A 22709-nucleotide genomic window follows, 5' to 3' on the forward strand; every position below is an offset into this window, starting at 1 on the left:
TTCTAGTAGTGGTTGCTAGAAATGTTTTCGCTTAATTCAATATGCCTCGGCATTGTGACCTTAACACTATTCATCCCTCGATGCGCTGGGATGCGCTGGGATTAATTTTTCAAAGGATTTGAAACTTGGCAATTGTCGATTTTTGTGTTCTAAAATTCATTTGTCCCAGTGTATATCTTTTGATTTAATTTATTAAATTGTATAAAATATACAGCCAGGACTGCCCAGTTAGCTTTAAAGGGCTAACCCTTATAACAGGATAATAAACAATTAGAAACAATTAACAATGTCGGTTACAATTCAGATACATTAACATACTATTAAATTACGAATGAGTCACTCTAAGTATGTATACAGATGATTTATAGGCTGACTCATGAAACGTTTTTGTTAATCATAAGATATTTGCCTTTCCACTAGTAACCTATTCACCAAAGCTTATGAGATAATGCCTTTAAGGTTTAGAGGGATAAAATCCATTCGTTTTTTGAAGTTCTGATCCGTTGGTATTTTAGTCAATGGCGTTTTGCATTGATTAGGGTCATAGTTCGCAGAAAGGGAAATTGTCTTCTGTAAGTATTATGTACATACGACCTTGAAAATGGGAGGGGGTATTGAGGAAATACAAGGAAATGATTAGTTCACCCCCTTATATTAACATTCGGATACTTCTAGATCCTCAAAGCCTTTCATTGGCATCTCGTCCTCATTGGTAGCAGACTTGCATAAAGGGTTTTTCTTGCATCTACAGCACAAGTACAGGGACAGGGAGATGGTGACAAATACTGCACCTAAAAGACCTACACAGAGTAGAGCGATTTTCCAGGGTTCCCACATCTGGCTGGTAGCAGGAACAGCTGTTAGGAGCAAATAAAAATACCAGGTGAGTCAGAAGATACATGTTTTAATCATAACATTATTAATTTCTTATAGAATTAGTTTGAAAGGATTTTGGATTGAGCAATTACGTCATGAAATTATGAATTTTGATAGAAATCATATCAAATTATAGATGATGCTGTTAAACGTTGAACATTATTCCAACACATAATTATACAGGGATCAAATTTTCAGCGACCACTGTCGCCTTCATCAGGATAATTAATGACCAATCACTTCACAATGTGATAACAAAATAGTTACGGTTACAAACACGTGGCCTTATTCCCTCGAGACTTTACGGATAAGTGACATGGTCAAAAATGCCAGGGAGTTTATATCGTCCACCATCTCTATTAAGTGAAGGCTGAAGTAATCTGATAATATGGCCTTCTTAATGCCTCTTAAAAAAAGAAGTCCTTTTCAGTTTCCAGTATTCTGACTTTGTCCAAAGAGACGATGTGTCCTAGTGTTTCGATGTGAATGTGTTGAGAAATTTGGTCATTATCCTGATGAAGGCGACAGTGGTCGCTAAAAATTTGAAAATTTCCTGTATAATTGTGTGTTGGAATAAAGTTCATTGTTTTACTATGATTACTATACCAGCACAGATAAACTTTCATGATAGTCGGTTCTTTTACTTGCCGATGGGGGTTACAGTGTTGGTACACGCTACAGTTTACACACTACAAAACTGCATAAGGCTATATGAAAACATAACAGAATTGATGTAGGTAAAGTATACCTTTACATCCGATTCCCCCTAGTGCTCCATCGCCCTCATATCCATCCGGGCAGATACATTCCGCACCGGTCCCTGGAGCCGGCACATCTACACAGAAAGCTGTGGTAACGCACGGGTTCGGGTCACAACCGGGGATGTCTGTGAAGATAGGCGCACGGGGAATAATTTTAACGCAACGGTTCACAATTTATCGAAAATGTACAACAAAACGTGTGATTTTCTTTGCTATACTAGTAACACGATAGAAGAAAAGAAAATTACCTGTACATCCACTGCTATGAATTTTTCCATCACCCTGATACCCTGCCGGACAGGTACAAATAGCACCCGTCCCAGGAGCCAGAATGTCAGTACAGGTAGCTACTGCAACGCACGGACCTGAAGCGCATCCATTGGTGTCTGAAGATAGACAAGACAAATATGTAAGTTGGAGGGGTCGCATAATTCGGGTGGTGCCCCATTGATATGCATATGCATCTAATGAGGCGAATGATTAAGCAAAAATTTTGAATAATGAGTAGATATGTATGAACTGTATATATATATATATATATATATATATATATATATATATATATATATATATATATATATGTGTGTGTGTGTGTGTGTGTGTGTGTGTGTGTGTGTATACACACATACACATAAATGACATATGTGTATTCATGTCTATATTATATATGTACATGTATCTATCTACATATAGTTTTATGTCTATGTATCTAAATATTTATTTATATCTACCGATAGATATTATATATGTGTGCGTAGCCTCCTTCGCAGACTTGTTGGGCGTCGTTTTTTTTTCTGTGAGCGACGCGAGTAATATAACGCGGAGGGACGATTTTGCCGCCGAGGGAGTTTTTGCGGTGGAGATAACTTTTCTCGCTCCAACGAAACCTTATCTCCACGGCAAAAGCTACCTCGGTGGCATAATTCAAGCGTGCGCGGATGTCATTCATATACTAGTAATCAAATCAACACGGCCTCACCAAAGTACAAAAAAAGGAATATATCATTTGAATATGTATGACCAATGATTTCTCTGATTGACGATTTTATGGACCTAAGAAACTCAGTGTTTTAAAAGTTTTTTTATAAATGCAAGGCCAAATGACCACTACAAGGTAACACTGAAGACGTATTACTATGCCAAGTAGATGACAGTAAATGTTTTAATTACCTGGTATGTCAGAGTGCAAGCCCACAGAGTCAACAATATCAGAACAAATCAAGCCAAACGGACACGGGTTAGGGTCACATAAGTATATGTCTGTAATATCTGACTGTCATATCGTGATATGATATACTCGTAATATCAGCATGAAAAGTTTAAGTTTTTCATAATACTCGTAATATGATGGACATTTTTGAATAAAAAACAGTTATTGTGACAAGTGCTTAAAGAGGGAGAGTAGTTAATGAAATATCTGAATGCAGAAATCTTGATTGCATATCCATGGTCTATGGGGCTAAGTACAATGTGATTGTATATATGTGCTTTACAATCGCAATGTACATCATATCTAACAGGAATAAATAGATCTAACCGTGTTCACAGTTGTCACCATCGTAGCCGGTAACACACTGGCAGGTGAATGAGTTGTCCCCATCCGAACAAGTGCCGCCATTCAAACAGGGCGAGGATGCACACTCATCAATGTCTGTGTACAATAATAGGATAAAAGAAAAAAAAGAACATCATTGTACATGTATATTCAGGGATCAAAACACTACCTGCATATGCACATTTATTCAAGTAAAATTACAGATGTGCAGGTATTTCTGATGTCTTTCTGTACTTAACCTGCACTGGTCCATGTACTGGGCTACTGCAGGTAAAATTGGAGCTATGAAGGTATTTCTGATGCCTTTTGAATATATCTTTTTAATAAGTATAATCAATGATTTGACATTTTTGCAGGGAACTAAGAAACTCGGTGTTTTTTAACGTTTTTTTAATCAATGCAAGGTAAAAAGACCATTACTAGGCACGAGGCAAGTAACACTACAGACGTATGATTATGCCAAAATATGGCAGTGAATGTTTACCCTGTGGTGGGTCACAGTGCAAGCCGCCGACTCCAACATTCTCAATACAAATCCAGTCAAACGGACACGGGTTAGGGTCACACAGGTCTATGTCTGAAATGAGAAACACATCGTGATATGATACCTTCAAGTTGAAATTTGGGGGGGAAACAGTTATCTGAATTTTTTAAAAAATCTCAATTGCATATCCATGATCCATATGGCGAAATAGAAATCGTTGCATATATTACGTTTTACAATGCACAACATATCTAACAGGAATAAATAGATCTAACCGTGTTCACAGTTGTTGCCATAGTAGCCGGTAAGACACTGGCAGGTGTATGAGTTGTCACCATCCGAACAAGTGCCGCCATTCAAACAGGGCGAAGATGCACACTCGTCAATGTCTGTGTACAATGATAAGGTGAAAGGAGAAGAGCGTCGTTGTACATGTATATTGAGAGACATAAACAACACCTGCATATGCAGATTAGTACGGATTAAGTTGCAGATGGGCAGGTATTTCTCATGCCTACCTAACCTAACCTGCTCTAGTTCATGTACTGGGTATATGCAGGTTAGTGCAGGTAAAATTGGAGCTGTGCAGGTACTTTTGATGACTACCTGCTTCTAACCTGCACTGGTCCAGAGTTAGGGTCACACAGGTCTATGTCTGAAATGAGAATCGTATCGTGGTATGATCCTTGTAATTTTTGTTCGTTTTTTGTGTTTTGTTAATTTTTTCAATTGCAAAGCAGGACCTACCCGCTACATACCCAAATGCTAATAGCGAAATAGTAACAGAGAAAGCAGGCTATTTTTTTGGACTCAAAGTCGCTTGCCTATTTCTGACATATATTTATAGGCATAACGTTGTATCGAGTTTGCTTGCCGATGCCAAACGTATCGTCATTCACCCTCACCTGTGCATGTTCTTTTATCTTCCCCAAGCATGTAACCCTCGGGACATCTGCAGCTGTAACTGCCAGGTGTGTTCTCACAGCTGTGCTCACAGTTTGTCACCAAGCATTCGTCAATGTCTAACAAAAATGCAAAACAATATCAACTTTAAGTTCAAATTGCTTTGATAAAGTTTTTAAGTATTAATAAATGTAATAACACAGAAGAATGTCTTTCTTCAAGTTGGTTAATTGTAGTTTATTCGTACATTTATGAAGGATAAAATATTCAGAATTATTCGTTAAAATTTGTTTTGATTGTATACATCCATGTAAAAAAAAACAAGCAGAGTCGCGATCTTTGCGAGGTCCCTTCAGCCTCCAAAAAACTCTTTAACATATAACTTACCTTTCTCGCAGGCTGCCCCCAGCCATCCCAAGGGGCATTTGCAGTTGAACTGGTTGATGTCATCTAGACAGCTGCCTCCATGTTGGCAAGGATCACTGGCACATTCGTCAGTCTCTGCAGCAGAAAAAAACGTGTGAGGCTCATATCACTGAGGTCTCTAGCCAGACGGATATTAACCATTTCGCTATTACATATCAATTGCTTTACGTATTTCTGAACAAGACGTTTCCCCAGTTTACAGTTTCCACTGGACTAACATAATTATATCTAGCTCCAAGCTTTACACGAGGCTACGCATTAACATTAACAAAATGATAATTTTACTATCATCATATATATACGTAGTGACGATTTGGTCTCATGCAAAACGATTCGGGCGGGAAAAATATTTATATTAATAATAAATCAATCATCATTAATCATTAATTAAAAAATTGAATTAAGAAGTAAAAGTAGTAAGCGGAATATCATACCGATGCAGTTTTTGCCTTTAGGGCCGAGGTAATACCCGACCGGACAGGCACAGATGTAGCTGCCGTTGGTGTTGATGCACATATGAGAGCACTCTTACAGCCCGTAGTCACACTCGTCAAGGTCTGCAAAAGCAACATACATTTTAACTTAATGGTTATCCAATAACGAAACAAGTTCTGAGTTAAACAGATTGATATAGTAATAATATGCACGCTGTATGTCTTAAAGTAAAATTAAACTAACCAAAGGCGTTTCTGAAAGGCACAATCTGAAATTAAAATGTGGCCTAAAGGCGTTTCTTACTGAACAAAGGCACGTTAAATGATGGCAGAACATCAAATATATACATATTATTATAATTGCAAGTGTTTAATAGGATGATATGCCATTTTTATGATAATAAAATTTTTCTAACTACTCCTAGAGACTCTAATCTTACTACCATTAAGTTGGACAAAAAAGTAGCAATTTATCGTAGATGGAACGATTCAAGCTAGTGAGCGTGCATACAGGATCTACTCCAGGGATCCCTTTCTCAATAACTGTTGACATGAATCAGTGTACTAATGTAGAAAAGGAAATCTAATTTACCGAAACATTGACCGTTGCTTAGGATGAAACCTGCTGCACATTTACACCGGTAGGAGCCCGGGGTGTTCTCACAAATATTGCTGCAGTCATTGGCGGTGTTTGTAGCGCATTCATCAACATCTGTGTAGACAAAGAAAATAGTACATCGCCCGATTATGTTTAATCAATTAAATTATTTCATTTACTGCATTGATCTTGATTCGCCTGTAATGATAACAAGAAAATTCCTCATTGGTAAGAAAACGCCAATAAAATGCAACAAAACTATATCGTATCAACAGAATGCAGTAATTGATCATTTAAAAGTTTATTCTACCCACGAACGAATTTTGCCAACAATAACCTTACAGAATACCAGGACACCTTTAGCACCACAGAAAGCGGCTAGAGTGCCCATAACTGACCTGGACTTTCTTGTCCCAAACACAACCTACGTTCCAACCACCGACAGTACATCCACCACACCCCGATTTACGTCTGGTTAAAAATCGACTTCCCCCCATAATCCTACAAAGATAACAACGTCACATAACAATTATCGATTTATGTTGTTTAGACACAGAGACAGACAGGCAGACAAAGCTTGGAATGGGGAATGTGATGATCAAACAAAACTTCTCACTAGCAACAGGTAGATCAGCATATTATAATGCCATGTCACTACTGTTTTACATGTCTATTACAATACACATTGAATTCGATTTGTAACAGTTACTGTCTTAGCGATCAAATTTACCTTCACAAATGATCCCATTGCCAATGAACCCCTCCGGGCAGTCACCACACTCAAAGCCACTGCCAACGTTTATACATGGAACACTGTGGAAACACGGCTCAAGAGCACAGTTGTCGCCTTGTTCGATGTGACAGAACTCGCCAACATGTTGCTCATCACACAGACATTTGAAACCGTTAACTAGATCAATACACGTACCAGTGTGGCAGGGATTCGACAGACATTCGTCAATCTCCTGCTCACACCAATGACCTGTGAATCCGGGACATTCGCAGACATATTGTCCCCGGCCGCTGGTCATGTTGGGATTGTGTACACATGTGCCGTTATTTTGGCATGGACAAGCAATGGTAATGAATGTCACGTTATGTGTGCTAAACGCCCCACATTCATCACTTGCTTTAAATGTTTCAACAAAACTGCCCACTTCCTGGTCTGTCCTCCATTCGAACTGATCGCCGTTCACTGTTATGTCATTACTGTTGGCAGATATGATGGAGACAGTAACTGGCCTACCTTCTGGGTCATCGGTAATGACTGCGAAATCTAAATGGTTTCCTCTTACTTTGGTGATGGTAGTTGGCGACACAATGGTTGGCGGTATATTTACTGAAAAAAATATTGCCAAGAGTTAGATATGACAATTAGTATGATACACATATATTTATACATTTATACTGACGCGACAGAGATAGTTAGAGACTGAGAGTGTGAGAGAGAATGAGAGAGAGAGAGAACAATACAACCAATAAAAGCTCGCTCTCCTTTAGAGAGACATTGCCAGATAGAGAGAGAAAGAAAGAGAGATGAGAGAGGAGGAGACAGACGCATTTTCTATCCAGAACCGTACGTAATACAATAGTTTTCTTACTTGGTCTGTCAGTAAAAGTGTTGCTGGAAAGTTGTGGAAGACACTGTTGGCACCAGTTGTTTGGATTTGGATCTCCATCAGCAAAGCAGAAGCCTCTTATTTTGCATGTGTTCAACTATAAAGAAATTAAAAATAACATGTGTATCTGTTAATTGTAAGTTAAATAACCACATACATGCTAAGTAAGAATTATGTAAGTGCATATAAGGTAGTCCTCATGTAGGATCATAAATCAATTCATTAAAGGTGTTAGAACGATATGTGTCTATACATACCTTCCAGAAGCACGTTGGTCCCAAGGTACAATTTTGGCAGACGGAGTCATAGATTGTGAATAGAACTTCGTTACTAAAGTTTTCTCCATCATTGCTGACGGAGACACTGTAGCCATAGATGTCAGTACCCTCCGTCTCATCTGGTGTGCCACGAAGTACTGGGGATTCTGGCAGAGGACATGAAGCTTCTAGAAAAGTGCGGATTGTTGCGTTCATCAGCCGTTCACTTCCTTGGATGATGGTCTGAATTCCATTTTCTGTCTGTAATTTAGACAAGAAATCATTGACCATACATATATTTAAAAGATGTATTCCTTTTTCTAATTAAATAAGGCAATGTCGATTTGATTATTAGTATATGTATGCTATCTGAGCACGTTTAAAATTTCTTCTCAAGCTTTCGATCATACTGTAAATCGTACAAAGCAGCTGCAAAATGAGAAAATATATGCTTGAAATTGAAAGAAAATAATAATAAAAAGATAGTAATGCCATATAATGCCCATACTGATTCCACGTCATTTATTTTATTCAAGAGGACAAGAAGAAAATGTGAATTTTTTTTTTTTATTTGGCACACCATACTCGTACGTTTCATTTTTTTCGTTCGCACGCTCGCATCATTTTGGGGTCCCAATATAATCCATATAATCATATCAGCATGAGGTAAATTAAAGAACAATGCGTCCTCTCGTATGAAAATTACCTTTACGTCCACGATCTTGCATGTGACGTTCGAAGAATCAAGCCCGTCTGCGATGATTGACGTTTTCCTGCATGGACGTCTGCGGATGTCACACAGGCCGTTGTTGGGAATGGACCGGATTACAGGTGTATTGCCTTTCTCGAGGGAACAGTCCGCCGATGTGTAAGGTTCCAAACAGACACAGGTCCCTTTCACACAGTCGCCTCGATGGTTACAGTCCTCTGGACACAGGTTGTCTTGCACGGCCCTGGAAGGTACGGGGATTCCATCCTCCCCTACTTCGTACAGACTGATGTTCTGGTAAGCAACATCAGTACACGTTGCTTTCATTGTATCCACGTGAGCCGCAGCGATCAGCAAATCTTCAGTCAGCTTTAATGCAAGGAAAAGCAAACAAGGGATAACATTAAAAATGGATTCAAGAACCCATGCCACTGGAATAGATTATGAGGGTCCAAAAATAATGCACTAAAATAAACATTGCAATGTATGTCATGTACCTTTATGTCCTGTACACATGCATCAACAGGGTCAAATATGTCAACACCAAGGTTGGCACATGCAGCAGACACAGATGAGTTGATGATTGCTTCTCTACAGTGTCTCACGGCATCTTCCTCGGTGATGTGAAGGTTGGCAGTTGGCCATTGGACGACCGGAGGTGGGGGTTGATTCTCTCCGTAGTCAAAGACGTACCCTTCACTTTCATCAATGTCGTCTGAGTAGAAAGTATTGTCCTGAATTGATCTTGTTGAGCCCTGCGTTCTGTTCCCACAGTTTAGATTCCTGGATGCTTTTTGAATGGTGGTCCTCGTGTTCAAACCCCGAATAGTATTTCGCCTTGTATTCTGGCCAAACCCACATTGGATACGCCCGTTTTGACATGTGCAGGTCTTTACTGGTCGGTGGGCGTGTGGGTCTACCTCTGGGCAGTCCACGTCGAATAAGCTTGTTCCTTGATCGATTCTACAGAATAATGCGATACACCATGTTATTTAGTACATGCCAACAACAGAAAGGAAGAATACGCCTAAAGAGGTATTAAGGGCAAAGGTCACCTTTCCCGCAGGCGCAGAAGGCCCAGTCTGAGACCCTTTGGTTGAGTGTAGCCAAACCAACTGAGAACAGTCTTTTCTTTGTATGTGTGGATAAATGGCATTTTCCAGCTGGAAAGTTATTTCTATTTACTTGAAAAAAAAACTGGCTTTTAGTGTTGTTTTAGCTGCTTTGTAAAGTTCTAAAACTAATCCCATCTTCTTGTGTTTTGGTGGTCTTCAAGGGGGTCAGAGGTCACGCTGCCAGTGTTTGCATTTGCCGTGCTATGTATCGCTGGTCAAAAAGATGAAATTTTTGGACTAAATGGACAATTTGGAAGTTGGAATACCCTGTCAGTGTGTGTTTGCAATAGTTGAACACTCAAGTAGGTGATCGTTGACAGCTCAGTTCTTAGATGTTTTCTATATATTCCAATAGGGGCTGGAATTTTGACATGTATTGATCTCAAAGCAGAGGTAGTAAGCTAGCTCAATCTCATTATTTAAGTACGCTTGTTTTTGCAACAAGAAGTACGTCTTTCCAGCATTGCATGCAAGATTTTACATGACTAAAAAAAAAACATAAAACATTAACCCTACCTAGACCGGGCTTTTTTGGGCATGGGGGGACCGGAGGGCTGGGGGGTCTTTTGACCCCCCCCCCTCCTCAGAACTCGCGAACGGTATGTCGTATGACCACCAAATTTTCAGAGGATGGTGTACTAATGACAATTTATCATATCTACAATTTTTTTGTGGTTATGACGTAATATGACGTCATTATGACATCATTAATGTGATTTTATTGGCCAAAACCGTCTAGATAGGTTTTTCCCTGAAAACTAAATGGTGTTCAACATAACTGTACCAAAAGTGTTTATGACAGAATATTATGGTGTACTAAGACTTATGTTGCTCATAGCAACACCGGTGACGTCATAAAATAACGTCATGCCTATTTAAGATATCCGCCATCTTGGGTCATCAATCTTGAATTTTCAAAAATAGTTTTTTTTTTCATGACAAAGCCTAAAATACATTGTAAACATACAAAAGACCTTCATTTAAACCTTTTTTGGAAAAAGAAATGGAAGTATTAATGAAATTTTAATGAAAATAACTTGTATATACCTGTTCTAATGATATGGTCCGCCATCTTGGATTTTGACCAATGACGTCATCAAATTAGCATAAATTATGCATATTTAATGACAAAATTTACATAAAATTATATGGGATGTTATTAATATTAGAAACCTTAAGTAACTTGACATAAAACCCATAAAATTCTATTGTTGAAACAAAAATTACTAAACTTAGGAAAAAAAGCCTGCCAGAAACCCGTTGCCATGGCAACACAAAATTTTTTAATCTTATTCCAATGATAGATAATTGTTGCCAACAATATTCTAGGAAAAGTCACCAAGTTTGGCCGTTCTACGGCTAGCCGCTCAGACGCTAGGTTACATCAAATTTGGCGCGGGCACTTTTAGCCTCCCCCCCCCCGGTCTAGGTAGGGTTAAGAATGGGCCGAGCACTTACAAATGGTTAGAAATTATTGCATCAGTCGCGATATTTTTCGGATAGAGTGCTGTAACTTCTTGTTACTTGGACTCAATTCGGCAATGTATCCAATTTATATAGCTAATTAGTCATTGTCTATTTCGGAAAATGGGATTAAATTCTATTTATGTCTCCGCATAATGCGAGGGATGATACAGCTTCTATATGTAGCACCCAAAGACAAAACAGAGAAGGAGGCAAGTTTGTTGTGATTTATCAAATTACGTGTCAGGACAGTAATACTTGGGACCGCTATAGCGACGGTCACAACTCGTCGTGCGTGCTTTTTGTCCGTACGTTTTTGTCGTGGCTACGTCTGCTACGTTTTTTCTGCAAACGTAGGGTGGCCGGCCGAGGGAGTACGTCACTCGCAAGGTGTACGTACGTGGTATGCACGACACGCCTGGCCGTCAGCGGTTGCGTGCATCGTACGTTGCGCAAGTGGTAAGTGAGTTGTACGTGCTTACAACGTACGATCTCTGTGCGATTGCCACGTTGCCGCGTACAAGCCGTACCTACACGTGCGGCGTGCGCACGATTTCCTTACTCACTCGCACGTTGTAAGTGCGTGCACCTCCTGATAACTTCATCATCACTAGCCGCCCTGGTGTCTTCCGCGGCCCGTTTCTTTGGATCTTGTCTGGTAGACTTCTTTTGAGCCTTCCTGGGCATCTTGGAGACGAGTTGGCAGTCGCCCGTCAAGTCGTCTTTATATACTGTAGAAATAAGGTGCGTTGCACGTGCGTTGCACGTGCGGAGCACCTAGTATGGTGCACGTGTGTTCTGCGTGGTCATTGAGCAGGTCAACTGGGAAGTGAGGAGTAAGCACGGATGACGCAAGCACCATGCGTGGCACTCACGTGCTTCGTGCGCTGTCCGTACAGCAATTGCACGTGAGAGTAGTGAAGTTAGACTCACGGAGTCCGTACGTTGCACGCTCATAGGCTGTACGGGGCACGCGCGTCGCACGTACTCGCACGCACGGGTGGTAAATCCGCAGACCGCACGTAGAAAAAGTATTACATGCACTTAAGGTTCTACGGCGTGTCTGCGTGCTCCCAAATCCGTAGGATTCCGTACGGAGGCGGTACTCACCACGCACGGATGCCGTACGTTTGCCCACGTTTTTGCACGTAGACAGCACGCAGAAGCACGTACGGCGAGTTGTGACCGAGGCTTATCCAGAGTCGAACGTGGGGGAAACTAAACGCTCTCTAAAAGTGACTCAGCTGTAGTCGTCAGAGGTATCGGAGCATATACACATTGAGCCATCGAGACATCTTATCGATGGAGGAGAGTAAAGAGACCTATCTAGCTTTTAGACCTCTCCTGTATACATAACAATGGCAAGAAGTTTAAGCGTTAAGTAGAAGATTATATAATGCTATCTTTGAAATTTAGATAAAGGCGAATTTAGTGTCCAGCCAATGCCTTCTGTCTTATCAACCAAAGTTTTGCTAATTAGTCTAAAAGACTACAGGGTTCAAATTAAATAGGAAACCCGTGTCAAGAAACTGACAAAAAGACCTGTAAGCTTTTGTTTTAATAATAACAAAGAAAACACGACTTTTCTTACTTCCAGCTTTTGGCAAACGTGTCAACGTCAGTCGTAAAGGACCCGGAGGGTAGTTGCAAATCATTCGACCTGTCTGGCTGATCATCCCAGGTGCCACAAAGCCCCGTGGTATGTCCACGATCTCTTGCAGGAGCATAAACGTGGACGTCCATTCCATAACGGTTTATCTCGACTACAACAGTCGCAGTGGATTCCATGTGGATCTGAAAAGGTACATTATTAACTTTAGCATCGTTTGTGTGTGTGTTCCGGTACGCCAATCTCCTAAAACATCTTCAAATAAAATTTCTTATTAATTCGACCGTTACGTGGCATCAGTAAGTGAGTAAGCGTATCTTATCTTACTCAAGAAATAATAAGAAATTAAACAAGCAAACAAACATACAGGCAAACACTATCAGGAAACAACAGACGTTTTCAGGTTACATTACAAATCTACGTCACATCTACTCACCGAAAACTTCTTGTCTGTTTGATCCCTGTACACGGAAACTGCCTCTGACAGAGGGCCTCCATCAGCTGTTTTCTCTATGATCCTCGGGTAGGCGTTTTCGTGGCTACCCCAACCCACGTGGCAAAGGTCAATGATCACAACGTCGTTTCCTTCTCGGACAGCCACAGCACAGTGGCAAGTGACGTCGTATCTATGTGCGCCGTAACAGTACCAGGTGCGCACCTGGACCTGGGAAATCCCAGACACATAAAATTATTACATGTCTAGCTACGATAACGTGATTTACATTGCTCTTTAGGGCCCTGTCACACTTCTGCGAATAGCAATTGCGTATGGGTTGCGTACAGACATTTCTGCTGTACGCACAATACGCGAGGGTACTGTGACGCACATGTAGCGTATAAATAACGAATTCAGCGCATATATTGCATTTGACATCCGTATGGCGTTCGCATGCATTGCGAAGGCCAAGAGTATTCCAAACGCTCTCAACGTATTTCCCCCGAATGCCTAACGCACTTCCCACGAATGCCAAGCGTCCTGTGTGCGTATTCGCTGCTGCTTCCTGCTGTTTCATTCGCAGCGAATCATCATGGGCCGCCCTCAACTCAGATAAAATGTGTTTGTTTCCATTTCACCCCAGCCCTGGTCAATTTCCTGTAATATGTTGTCATCTAAATTAAATACACGTATCCGGACTTTATACAAACATAACAGTTAGACTGTTAATAGCCTTTATGAATTGGAGATGTCAAGAAATACCCTCCCTTGATAATTTAAAAATAATGAAAACACGCATACTTGCAAATACAATTTACAATTGCACATACACACAGATAGCATGGACACTACACATCTCTGCGAACACTACAATTTTTATATATCTATCGACACTACATTACAACCACAGTTCAAAGCGGCTACATCTTTAGATGTTTCATGACATTGAGTTTATATTCACCCATAGCTTTTATGCTCCTACATTTTCATTAACTATTTTGTACCAATCTACGTACACTACACATTTTCTCGGACAACAGGCAACTGGCGTATCATCCCAAAGTACAGGCAACAGATAGAGATATTGATAATATGCAAAATGGCCAGTCCTATCATTATTTTTGGGGAGGCGGTACAAGGGTGTTCTTTTGTGTTAAAAAGTGTCAAAATGCATTTTTGTGAAACATTGCACTTTAGGAAAGACGTTTTCCCAATGATCATCTACTTTTCAGCAAAACATATTAGAAACAGCCAATTTCCAGAAGGTCTGTTAACCATGGGGTCTAGAGGAGCCGGTACCCCGGGTGTAGCCCAGGTGTTAGGCAAGTTCGCTATCTAGATCTGTACGCAACCTTTCCGCTTCTCATTAGTTACAAATAGGTACAATGCGCTATCCTGTTGCAATACCAACGGTACTAAAGCGCTGTAAGTACGCAATGCATTTGTCTAATGTATGCAGCTTATGCACAGGTGCAGTTCCAGGTGCAGATCAGCGTATGGGCCGCGTGTCCCCCACGAACACATAGCGTACTCATACCGTGCTTGACCGATGCATTGCGTATTAAAAACGCATGACCTGCGTAACAGCGAACGCAGCGTAGTTTTGGGCATGCTCAAAACTACGCTGCGTACTGAGCCGGGCGGTGCGTGTGCTGTGCGTATGCCGGCGTTCACAAAACTTATACAACACAACTGAGATGCATATGAAGTGCGAAGTTTGCGTACGGCTGCGTATGAAAAAAATACCCGTACGCAACTCATACGCAAGACGATTCGCAAAAGTGTGACAGGGCCCTTAGAAAGGGTTAAGGCCATGTTGATTCGGTTATATAGATGACATCCTCTGGGAACCCAAAGTCCGATGCGAGTGTGCAAATAAAAAAAAAATGTTTGCCTTCATGAATTCATTACGTGGTCATGAAGTATGGTGTAGGGATGAATAGGCTTTTTTTTATTTCTGAAGATTTTTGCCTTTTCTTTTGGAATTGATTGTGTCATTCTACGACATCAGTATATTTTTTTCCAACATTTTGGTTGCAAATTACGATTTGCAGGTTGTTAGAAAGTGTGCTTATCGGGGGAGGGGTGTGTGTACGGACGAAATTGGTGCGCGGGCGGATATCATCCATACAATCCGCACATTTCTCTAGAGGACTACAGGGTTTAGACTAATTAATCTCAACATGATTTCAACATATTTTACATTAACCCTTTTACGAGTATGGCTGACAACTAAGAAAAATTACCTCGAAGTGTCTAATGGTGCTGAGGTAGAAGTAAAACTCTCCCAACATAAGGATGGTGAAACGCCTGGAAAACAAATAAACTAGATTATATCTGGGGTGCCTATGAGTAGAATCAAATTTATATTAATATCATGAGTGATAGTATACGTTAAAGAAGAGAGAATATTTTGCAGAAAGACAGATAATCATTTGCATGGATTCAATAAGGCCAAACCGACTTAATTTTATAGATGACAAACTCTGAGGACCCCCAAACTAGTGCGCGCGGGCGACTAAAAAAAACCCGCCAAAACTGGTATTGTGAATTTGCGGCAGTACATAGCCACGTATAGCCGGCACATGCTGTTTTTTGCGTCATTTATGAATCAGCACTGTACGTAATATGTTCTGAGTTCTTGAGTCGTGGAGCTTCCATCCTCCAAAGTTACCACCGCCGTATTGTCGCTAACTACCATGGACTACCCAGGCCTAGAGCCAGGTCAGAGCATCGGAGGACGGGATCTTTTTTTTTTTTTTTGAGAACTGGCGAAAACCCATGCGCGCACGGATGTCATCCAGAAAGTTAAGTAATCTTTAATGACAATTCATCTATAGCTTCTTAAGTTATTGTATACGTACTAAATCTCATGTATACATACACACATTATAATAGTAACATGCATACATACACACATGGTAACATACACATTCCAACGCTACAAAAAACATAACCTTCTGGTGAAAGTGATAAAGATGTTGCGTGAAATGAATGAGTTTTCTGCTTGGAAAGTAAATATTGTACTGACGTTCCATCAAAAGTGGTGTAGTGTGGATCGGTGACACCCTTGCAATGACCAGTCGGCCCCTCATCTTTGGTGCATACCTGCATTTTGAAGGAAAATGTTAATCACAAAAAGGATGTACACAAAAAGCAGAATTGCATGTCAATTGTCATTGGATTTTCCATTCTTGGCAAGATGAATACAAATTTTACCTTTTGATGCAACGTTAGCGGCCAATAGAATACGGGTTGTGTGAGGAGTTATTTAATATGTGATATCTTGACATCACACGTTTTGGCGGTTATGAACAACACCTGCATCGGAAAGACCAGTCGGCCGTAACTTACAAGGAACATTATAGGTCATTTCTACCTTTATGCCATTGGGCAAAAAAATTAAGAAATTGGATCTATCAATTTTAACAAAAAGCCGGGAGGAGAAAGAAGAAACGGTCATTTGGCTGTTGTCAAAGGGCTAAGGTTTTAGAACTTTATTTGTTCTATTAAATACCTGAATGCTGTCTGGCTGGTATTCGCTGAATGACGTGGGAACGAATTCGCCCAATAGTTGATGGTAATATCGTGAAAACGCGCACTTTTTGAAAGTGACTACACTGACTTGATCCCCATCTACTTGCCCGTCTTCAGTAGCGTATATATGCAGCCCTGGCGCCTCTGCTTTGTGGGTTTCGGGGTCCCAACTGTTGGAAAATAGTTGGCTTTTACATTCGCTTGGAGAAACCTCATTGTCGATTTGTAAATCAATGTCGATGTAGCAGTGGTCGAAATTTTGTGTATCACAAAGGAATGGCACTGTGCTGTAAAGGCTCAGGGTGTCCCCATCTCCTCCTTCCGACAATTCCATGTATGTCTTGTTAGCCTGCAAGACAAATGTCGACTTGTAAATGTCTGATTCTCTTACCCCCTCTTCTTCTCTCTCAGTTTCACACACACACACAACGCACACACATACACACACACACACACACACACACACACACACACACACACATACACACACATACACATGCACACACACACACACACACATACAGACACACACATACGCACACTCACACACACACGAACATAAAGAGAGAGAGGCAAACCCTGACAGAAACCATACAGACAGCAATATATGGGGTGCAATTACTTTGACGAACTTCCACTGTGAGCTAGGAGACGTTGGTTAAGAAACAAATTACTCTTATAAAGACAAACAATGCTTACTATATTCTCTTCGTCAAGATTTATAACAATAGAGATTTATTTTTTTTAATGCCCTCACCCTTATTCCAGCATAGTAACCATTGCTGTAAAACTCACGGCTCGTCTGATTTTCCCAACCTTGCCAATAGGTCTTCACAACACAGGATACCTGGAAAATCCATACTACCGTTGCAATAAAAATCACATACAGTTCAAGCAAAATAAACTACATGTAATGGCATTATTTGTTCAAAAGCCTCATGGGCAAAATTAAACTTGTTTTCATCAATTTCAGTAGAGATCTTTCACTGGATACCTCTAGACAATAATCATCGGAGTTTGATTTGATTGGTAAAGGTACGGCAAGTTCGATGTGCTATAGCCGGCTGCCACTACGGGGATGCAAAGCTTCCTGTTAGGTCGACGAACGGTTATACCCAGTACCTGCCTACTACATCATATTTAGCTTTAGGATCACGGTAACTGGCTCACCGTTTTCCCCATCTTTGAAGACCATATGAGCCCCCCGAACAAATCTCTGTTTGCGCCGAGATACTTTGCGTCAAGCTCAACCGTCTTCTTGGTCGGATCTAGCGGTGACTGGGTAGCATCGTTGACTTCCTGGAACTCCTCGTAGTCGAAAAGAAACTTCACAGCAAAACGCGCGCCATCATCAGTGTCGTTGCGATACCTAATCTCACATGTGAAGGTGACTTTCCATTTATTTAAGTCGATCACTGGTGGATGTAGGATAGGATTCTCGGTCATTTCTGGAACCGCATCTGTGAAGTGAAATGGGTCTTTATGTATGCCAAGGTTAAAAAAATATTAATTAAAAAGGCCATCTTTACATAGTTTCAAAGCGGTGTACAAGTATATCGATAGCGTGTTGGTATGTAATCAAGGTATCCAAATGCCGAATTCGAGGTCACATCTTTGACTACAAATGGCAAAACAAAATCAACAAGAATTTGGAGATCTCATACCTCCATTTTTCTTTGTCTCATTGACTATGGAAATAAGATCGTAATTAGAATAATCCAGTTTAATTTAATGTTTTCTAAATTCAAATGGCAATATGTTTTGTGTAAAATTCCTCTCCTTTGTCAAACTTTATTTCAAAATGTCCTCATACATTATGCAAATGGCCTCTATATTAACATAATATATGCATAGTGGTGTTAACCTTTAAGTAACTTACACATGTCAAAAGGTATAAAATTCCCATCATTCACCAACTCTCTCTCTCAGCTACCTACACACTAAAATGATGAAAATACGTTGTTCCTATCTGGACTTATTGGCTTTTAAAGGTTTCGCCAGAAAGTCCCCTGCAGTTCCAGAACAAACTGCAAGGTGAACAAAACCCACACCATTTATTTCTGACAGGAAAAGCTATCTGTCACCAAAAATCCAAGGCCATAGCATGTTCAGGACAAACGGTAAAAAAACTGGAAGTTCTGCTGCAGTACCAAGGTCGTCCACCAGGAGGCCCATATTTGACCTTGACCTTTGTCTTCCTACGACCTACCAACCTACCAAATACCATTACAATCCATAAAGGCGTTCTGAAGTTATGCTGACTACAAATGTGCGGAAACACAAACACACACAGACACGCTATTACCTTCATTTTCATGGAGATAACAATGCCTACATTTTTCATGGAGGTAATCAAAAACCTTTATCAAAATCTAGAGAAAACGAAGAGGAGAAGGGGGAAAGGAAACACGAGGGATAACTAGAATTACCGATATATGCTCAGGAACAAATACTACCCGTACATACGTGACCAAGGTATCCACATGCAACATTTCAGGTCATTTGAATTTAATATCAGGAATCTGAAAGGCCAACATGTGTTTATTTCCCCGAAAATGCTCCCCTTATAGAAATAAAACAAATTTGAACTCTTGTATAAAAAAGATGAAAAATGTCTGCGGGTATTTGGCGATTCTTCCCATACTAAATTCCTTGCCATTTGCCAAAATAAACGAAGAAATCGAATCCAACGAAATGACAGGATGAATAGAAGGTGAAGAAGAAGAAAAAAAAAAGAATCAATACAAGGGCAAACAATATATTTCATTCATACACATTGTATGGAGTGAATGTGAAAATAAATTTCATCCATAAGATGGGCTTTTTTGATGAACTGGTCATGCGTAATGACCATTTTATCAGTGTATGCCGTAGCTATATACCGTAGCTAAAGCTATACTTTCAAGAACCACCCACGCTACTATAAAGTAAGGCAGCGAATTTGTCGATGATAGATAGATAAATAGAAGAATCGCAGATACACAGGCAAGCACACGGACCATATAAAACATTCTACAACCTCCTTGGCAAAGGTAAGGCCATGTTGATTTGATTATATGGATGACATTCCCTGGGAACCCCAGAACTGATGTGAGCGTGCGAATAAAAAGTTTGGCAGAAAGGAAGTTGCTTTCAATACGAAATCTACATTGTCATGTTTGTTAATAAGATGACACAGAGTATTGTATAGCGAATAATTTACTCTTCGCAGTTATTTCTTTACGTTTTCGTCCTTTTCGTTTGATTTTTGCATTCCACGACATTATCGTTTTCCAATTTTGTTGTAACATACGGTATTTTTTCATATTTTGCAACTGTTTTGTACAATTGGTTACAAACTTTTTTGGGAAACGGACGAAAATTCATGCGCGCGCGAATATCATCCATATAATCAACTTGACATGGCCTAATGATGAGGGAAGTAAAAACTTACCGACGCAATGTCCATACGCACTACTCCAGACTTGATCTCCGTTGCATGGCACTTGATTCCCTACGGAGCAAAAAGTGCAATTAATACTTGATATGACACATTCATCAAAGATATTGCATTAATATTAATTCAGTTAATGTCTTTTAGTTATGACTTTTTTTCTTCCAAATATTTATATTTATATTATAAATACATGTATTTATACTTTTAGTGATTATATGCTGACTCAACAAGTCTTTCTTACTCGCTATTAATATTGTCCCCATGACTTTTTCATGACGTAGACGTAGAAGATATAAAAATGTCAATTTTTGTGAAACATCCGTGCATGTATTTAGTGCATAATAGAATCCACAACTTGACATGCTAATATATTTTGATTGTAATATCTTGAATTACTTTCCATGATATATTTTTTTATCATATCTTATGTAGTAAGGCTAGGAATCGTCTTTATAATTGGATATAAACGAACCGAAGACGCTAACCTGCACAATACGCCTGCTTGCATCCGGCAGTAGGTGACAGGCAGTAGGCATAAAAGTCATTCCCTCTATTGTCGATGCATTTCTTGACGCGGATTCCAATCGTATCGCTACAACAGTCCCCGGCAACGCCATAGTTAGCACAGACCACTCTGTCTGCTACTTGGCTGTTGATTGGATGGGTACCGTTAAGCCACAAAGGAACATGCGTGCCGCAATGGTAGGGCTCTATACAACGTTCAGGTATTTGCAGGTTCTGACCTATACCCGTACCCTTGAACCGGTACCATCGTTTCGCCAGCACGTTGTCGCAGATAAGACTGTCACCTGCACTGGGAGCTAAGGCCGTGCTTCTTCGGGGATCCATGATCGTATTGTTGTTGGCCGAGGCACATATCTCATCGTCATTGATATTGCAAGGGTCTCCAGAAAATTCTGGAAAAACAAATGAAACAACATTTTAAAAATGTATTATACGCTATTTTTTTAAATCAACAATCATTACTTCGCATTATAGTATGACCTGATAATAATGACTTGCGAGCTTAGTCAGAAACCATTAAAGGCTAGAACGTAGATTGTAACCTTTTATCGTAAAGCCACAGATTTCAGACTGTGATGATGTGTATGCTAATACTACCATGACTACCATGATGATAGAATACAATACGTATTTTTAAGATAATTGTTCTGCGAAGTTTGCACATGATTTCTAGACCGAATACTGACGGGCCACAATACCTCCAGGAAAAAAATGGACATATTGTTACTGCCAAGTAAGTCATGTTTTGGTTTCGTTTTGGTCCATGTGAACACTTTAACTCAAGAAGCTTTTGATTAATTTTCGTGTTACTTTGTATGTGGGTATTGGTCATAGTGAGACTTAAGAATGATAATGCTTATGTATGAGACAAAATAATACAACACAATGTTTACAGAACCACAGAATTTTAGAACTTCTGTTTCAAAAACGTTTGATTTAAGATGTTACAGAGAGGTAAAAAATAACGTTTCGGTAGGAAAAGCAAAAAGTCGAATGTACTGTGAAACTGTGAGAATGGGGCTTTTGCGCAGGCACAGTACGTTAAGACGACGTGCTGTGCAGACTCCAAGCATATCACTAAGTATCGCTGGGTGGCGCTGCTCAACAAGGCTCCACTTTAACATAAGTATGTTTTCGTAATATTTGGCCACTCCAGACAGAAACAGCGTCCGTTAGAGGATCATTATACCTTTGGGCAATTGCCAAATGATTTTTGTTGCTTGTTTGTTTGTTTGCTTAGCATCTCCATAAGTGTGAATTTCACACTACTCTTCCTGGTGTCCGTAGTAAATAGTCAAACAAGTACGTGTCTCATCGCACACCAGGGCTTGCCCCTACTTTGTTACGAAAGGTGTGGTTGGTTCTTTACCATTCGTGGGGTATGGCTGTCCCAAACATTTAACCCCCATTTAATATCCTATCCGAGGGATGTCCCTAACCAAAGCTAGGTACTCATTTTCACCTGAGTGGTGTGAGGAAAGTCGTGTTACATGTAAGTGCCTTTCTTAAGGGCACAAGATCGGTGACAAGGTAGGATTCAAACCCTGGACATCTTGGTTCAAGGCCGAACACGCTACCACTACGCCAAAAGACCCTAATGTAAACATCGATACCCCGTACATGTAAACCATAAATATGATATCCATCCACCATATTCGTCTACCACTAGCTAAGGATGTTTTCCACCACCTTTCAGCTGCCAAAATTTTACGGTGCAACTGGAAAATGATTAATAGTGAATGAAAAAAAAACGCCCTGGTCACTATTATTATTATTATTACTAAAACTGCTCTACTGGCTTCATAGAAGAAATACATATTCTGCAAGATTTTGGTAATATTTGCTTGTTTGGAAAATGTGCGGGAGACTAAGGATATTTGTGTAGCTGATAGATACCATCTGACCTCCTGTAAATATAGGCACATATTGGCATGTCTATTGGTACATAATCGATGTTTGTTTTAG

General features: G+C 40.1%; 1 protein-coding gene across 1 annotated transcript; it reads right to left on the bottom strand.

The window, feature by feature from the left end:
- Positions 1-326: 326 nt before the first annotated feature.
- Positions 327-21127, bottom strand: LOC109462975 (von Willebrand factor D and EGF domain-containing protein-like). The gene is given in 24 exon segments (XM_019759622.1): positions 327-857; positions 1625-1762; positions 1886-2023; positions 3175-3288; positions 3677-3769; positions 3952-4065; positions 4582-4698; positions 4967-5080; positions 5440-5562; positions 6032-6151; positions 6768-7376; positions 7639-7753; positions 7914-8174; positions 8620-8991; positions 9120-9585; positions 12793-12995; positions 13247-13474; positions 15493-15556; positions 16278-16354; positions 16764-17132; positions 17541-17630; positions 17954-18243; positions 20217-20276; positions 20705-21127. Coding segments are annotated over 24 exon segments (4842 nt in total). The 5' UTR covers positions 21069-21127; the 3' UTR covers positions 327-654.
- Between the last annotated feature and the right edge of the window lie 1582 nt (positions 21128-22709).

This window comes from Branchiostoma belcheri, unplaced genomic scaffold (assembly GCF_001625305.1).
Source record: "Branchiostoma belcheri isolate BF01 breed outbred unplaced genomic scaffold, Haploidv18h27 scaffold120, whole genome shotgun sequence".
Classification (NCBI taxonomy): domain Eukaryota; kingdom Metazoa; phylum Chordata; class Leptocardii; order Amphioxiformes; family Branchiostomatidae; genus Branchiostoma; species Branchiostoma belcheri.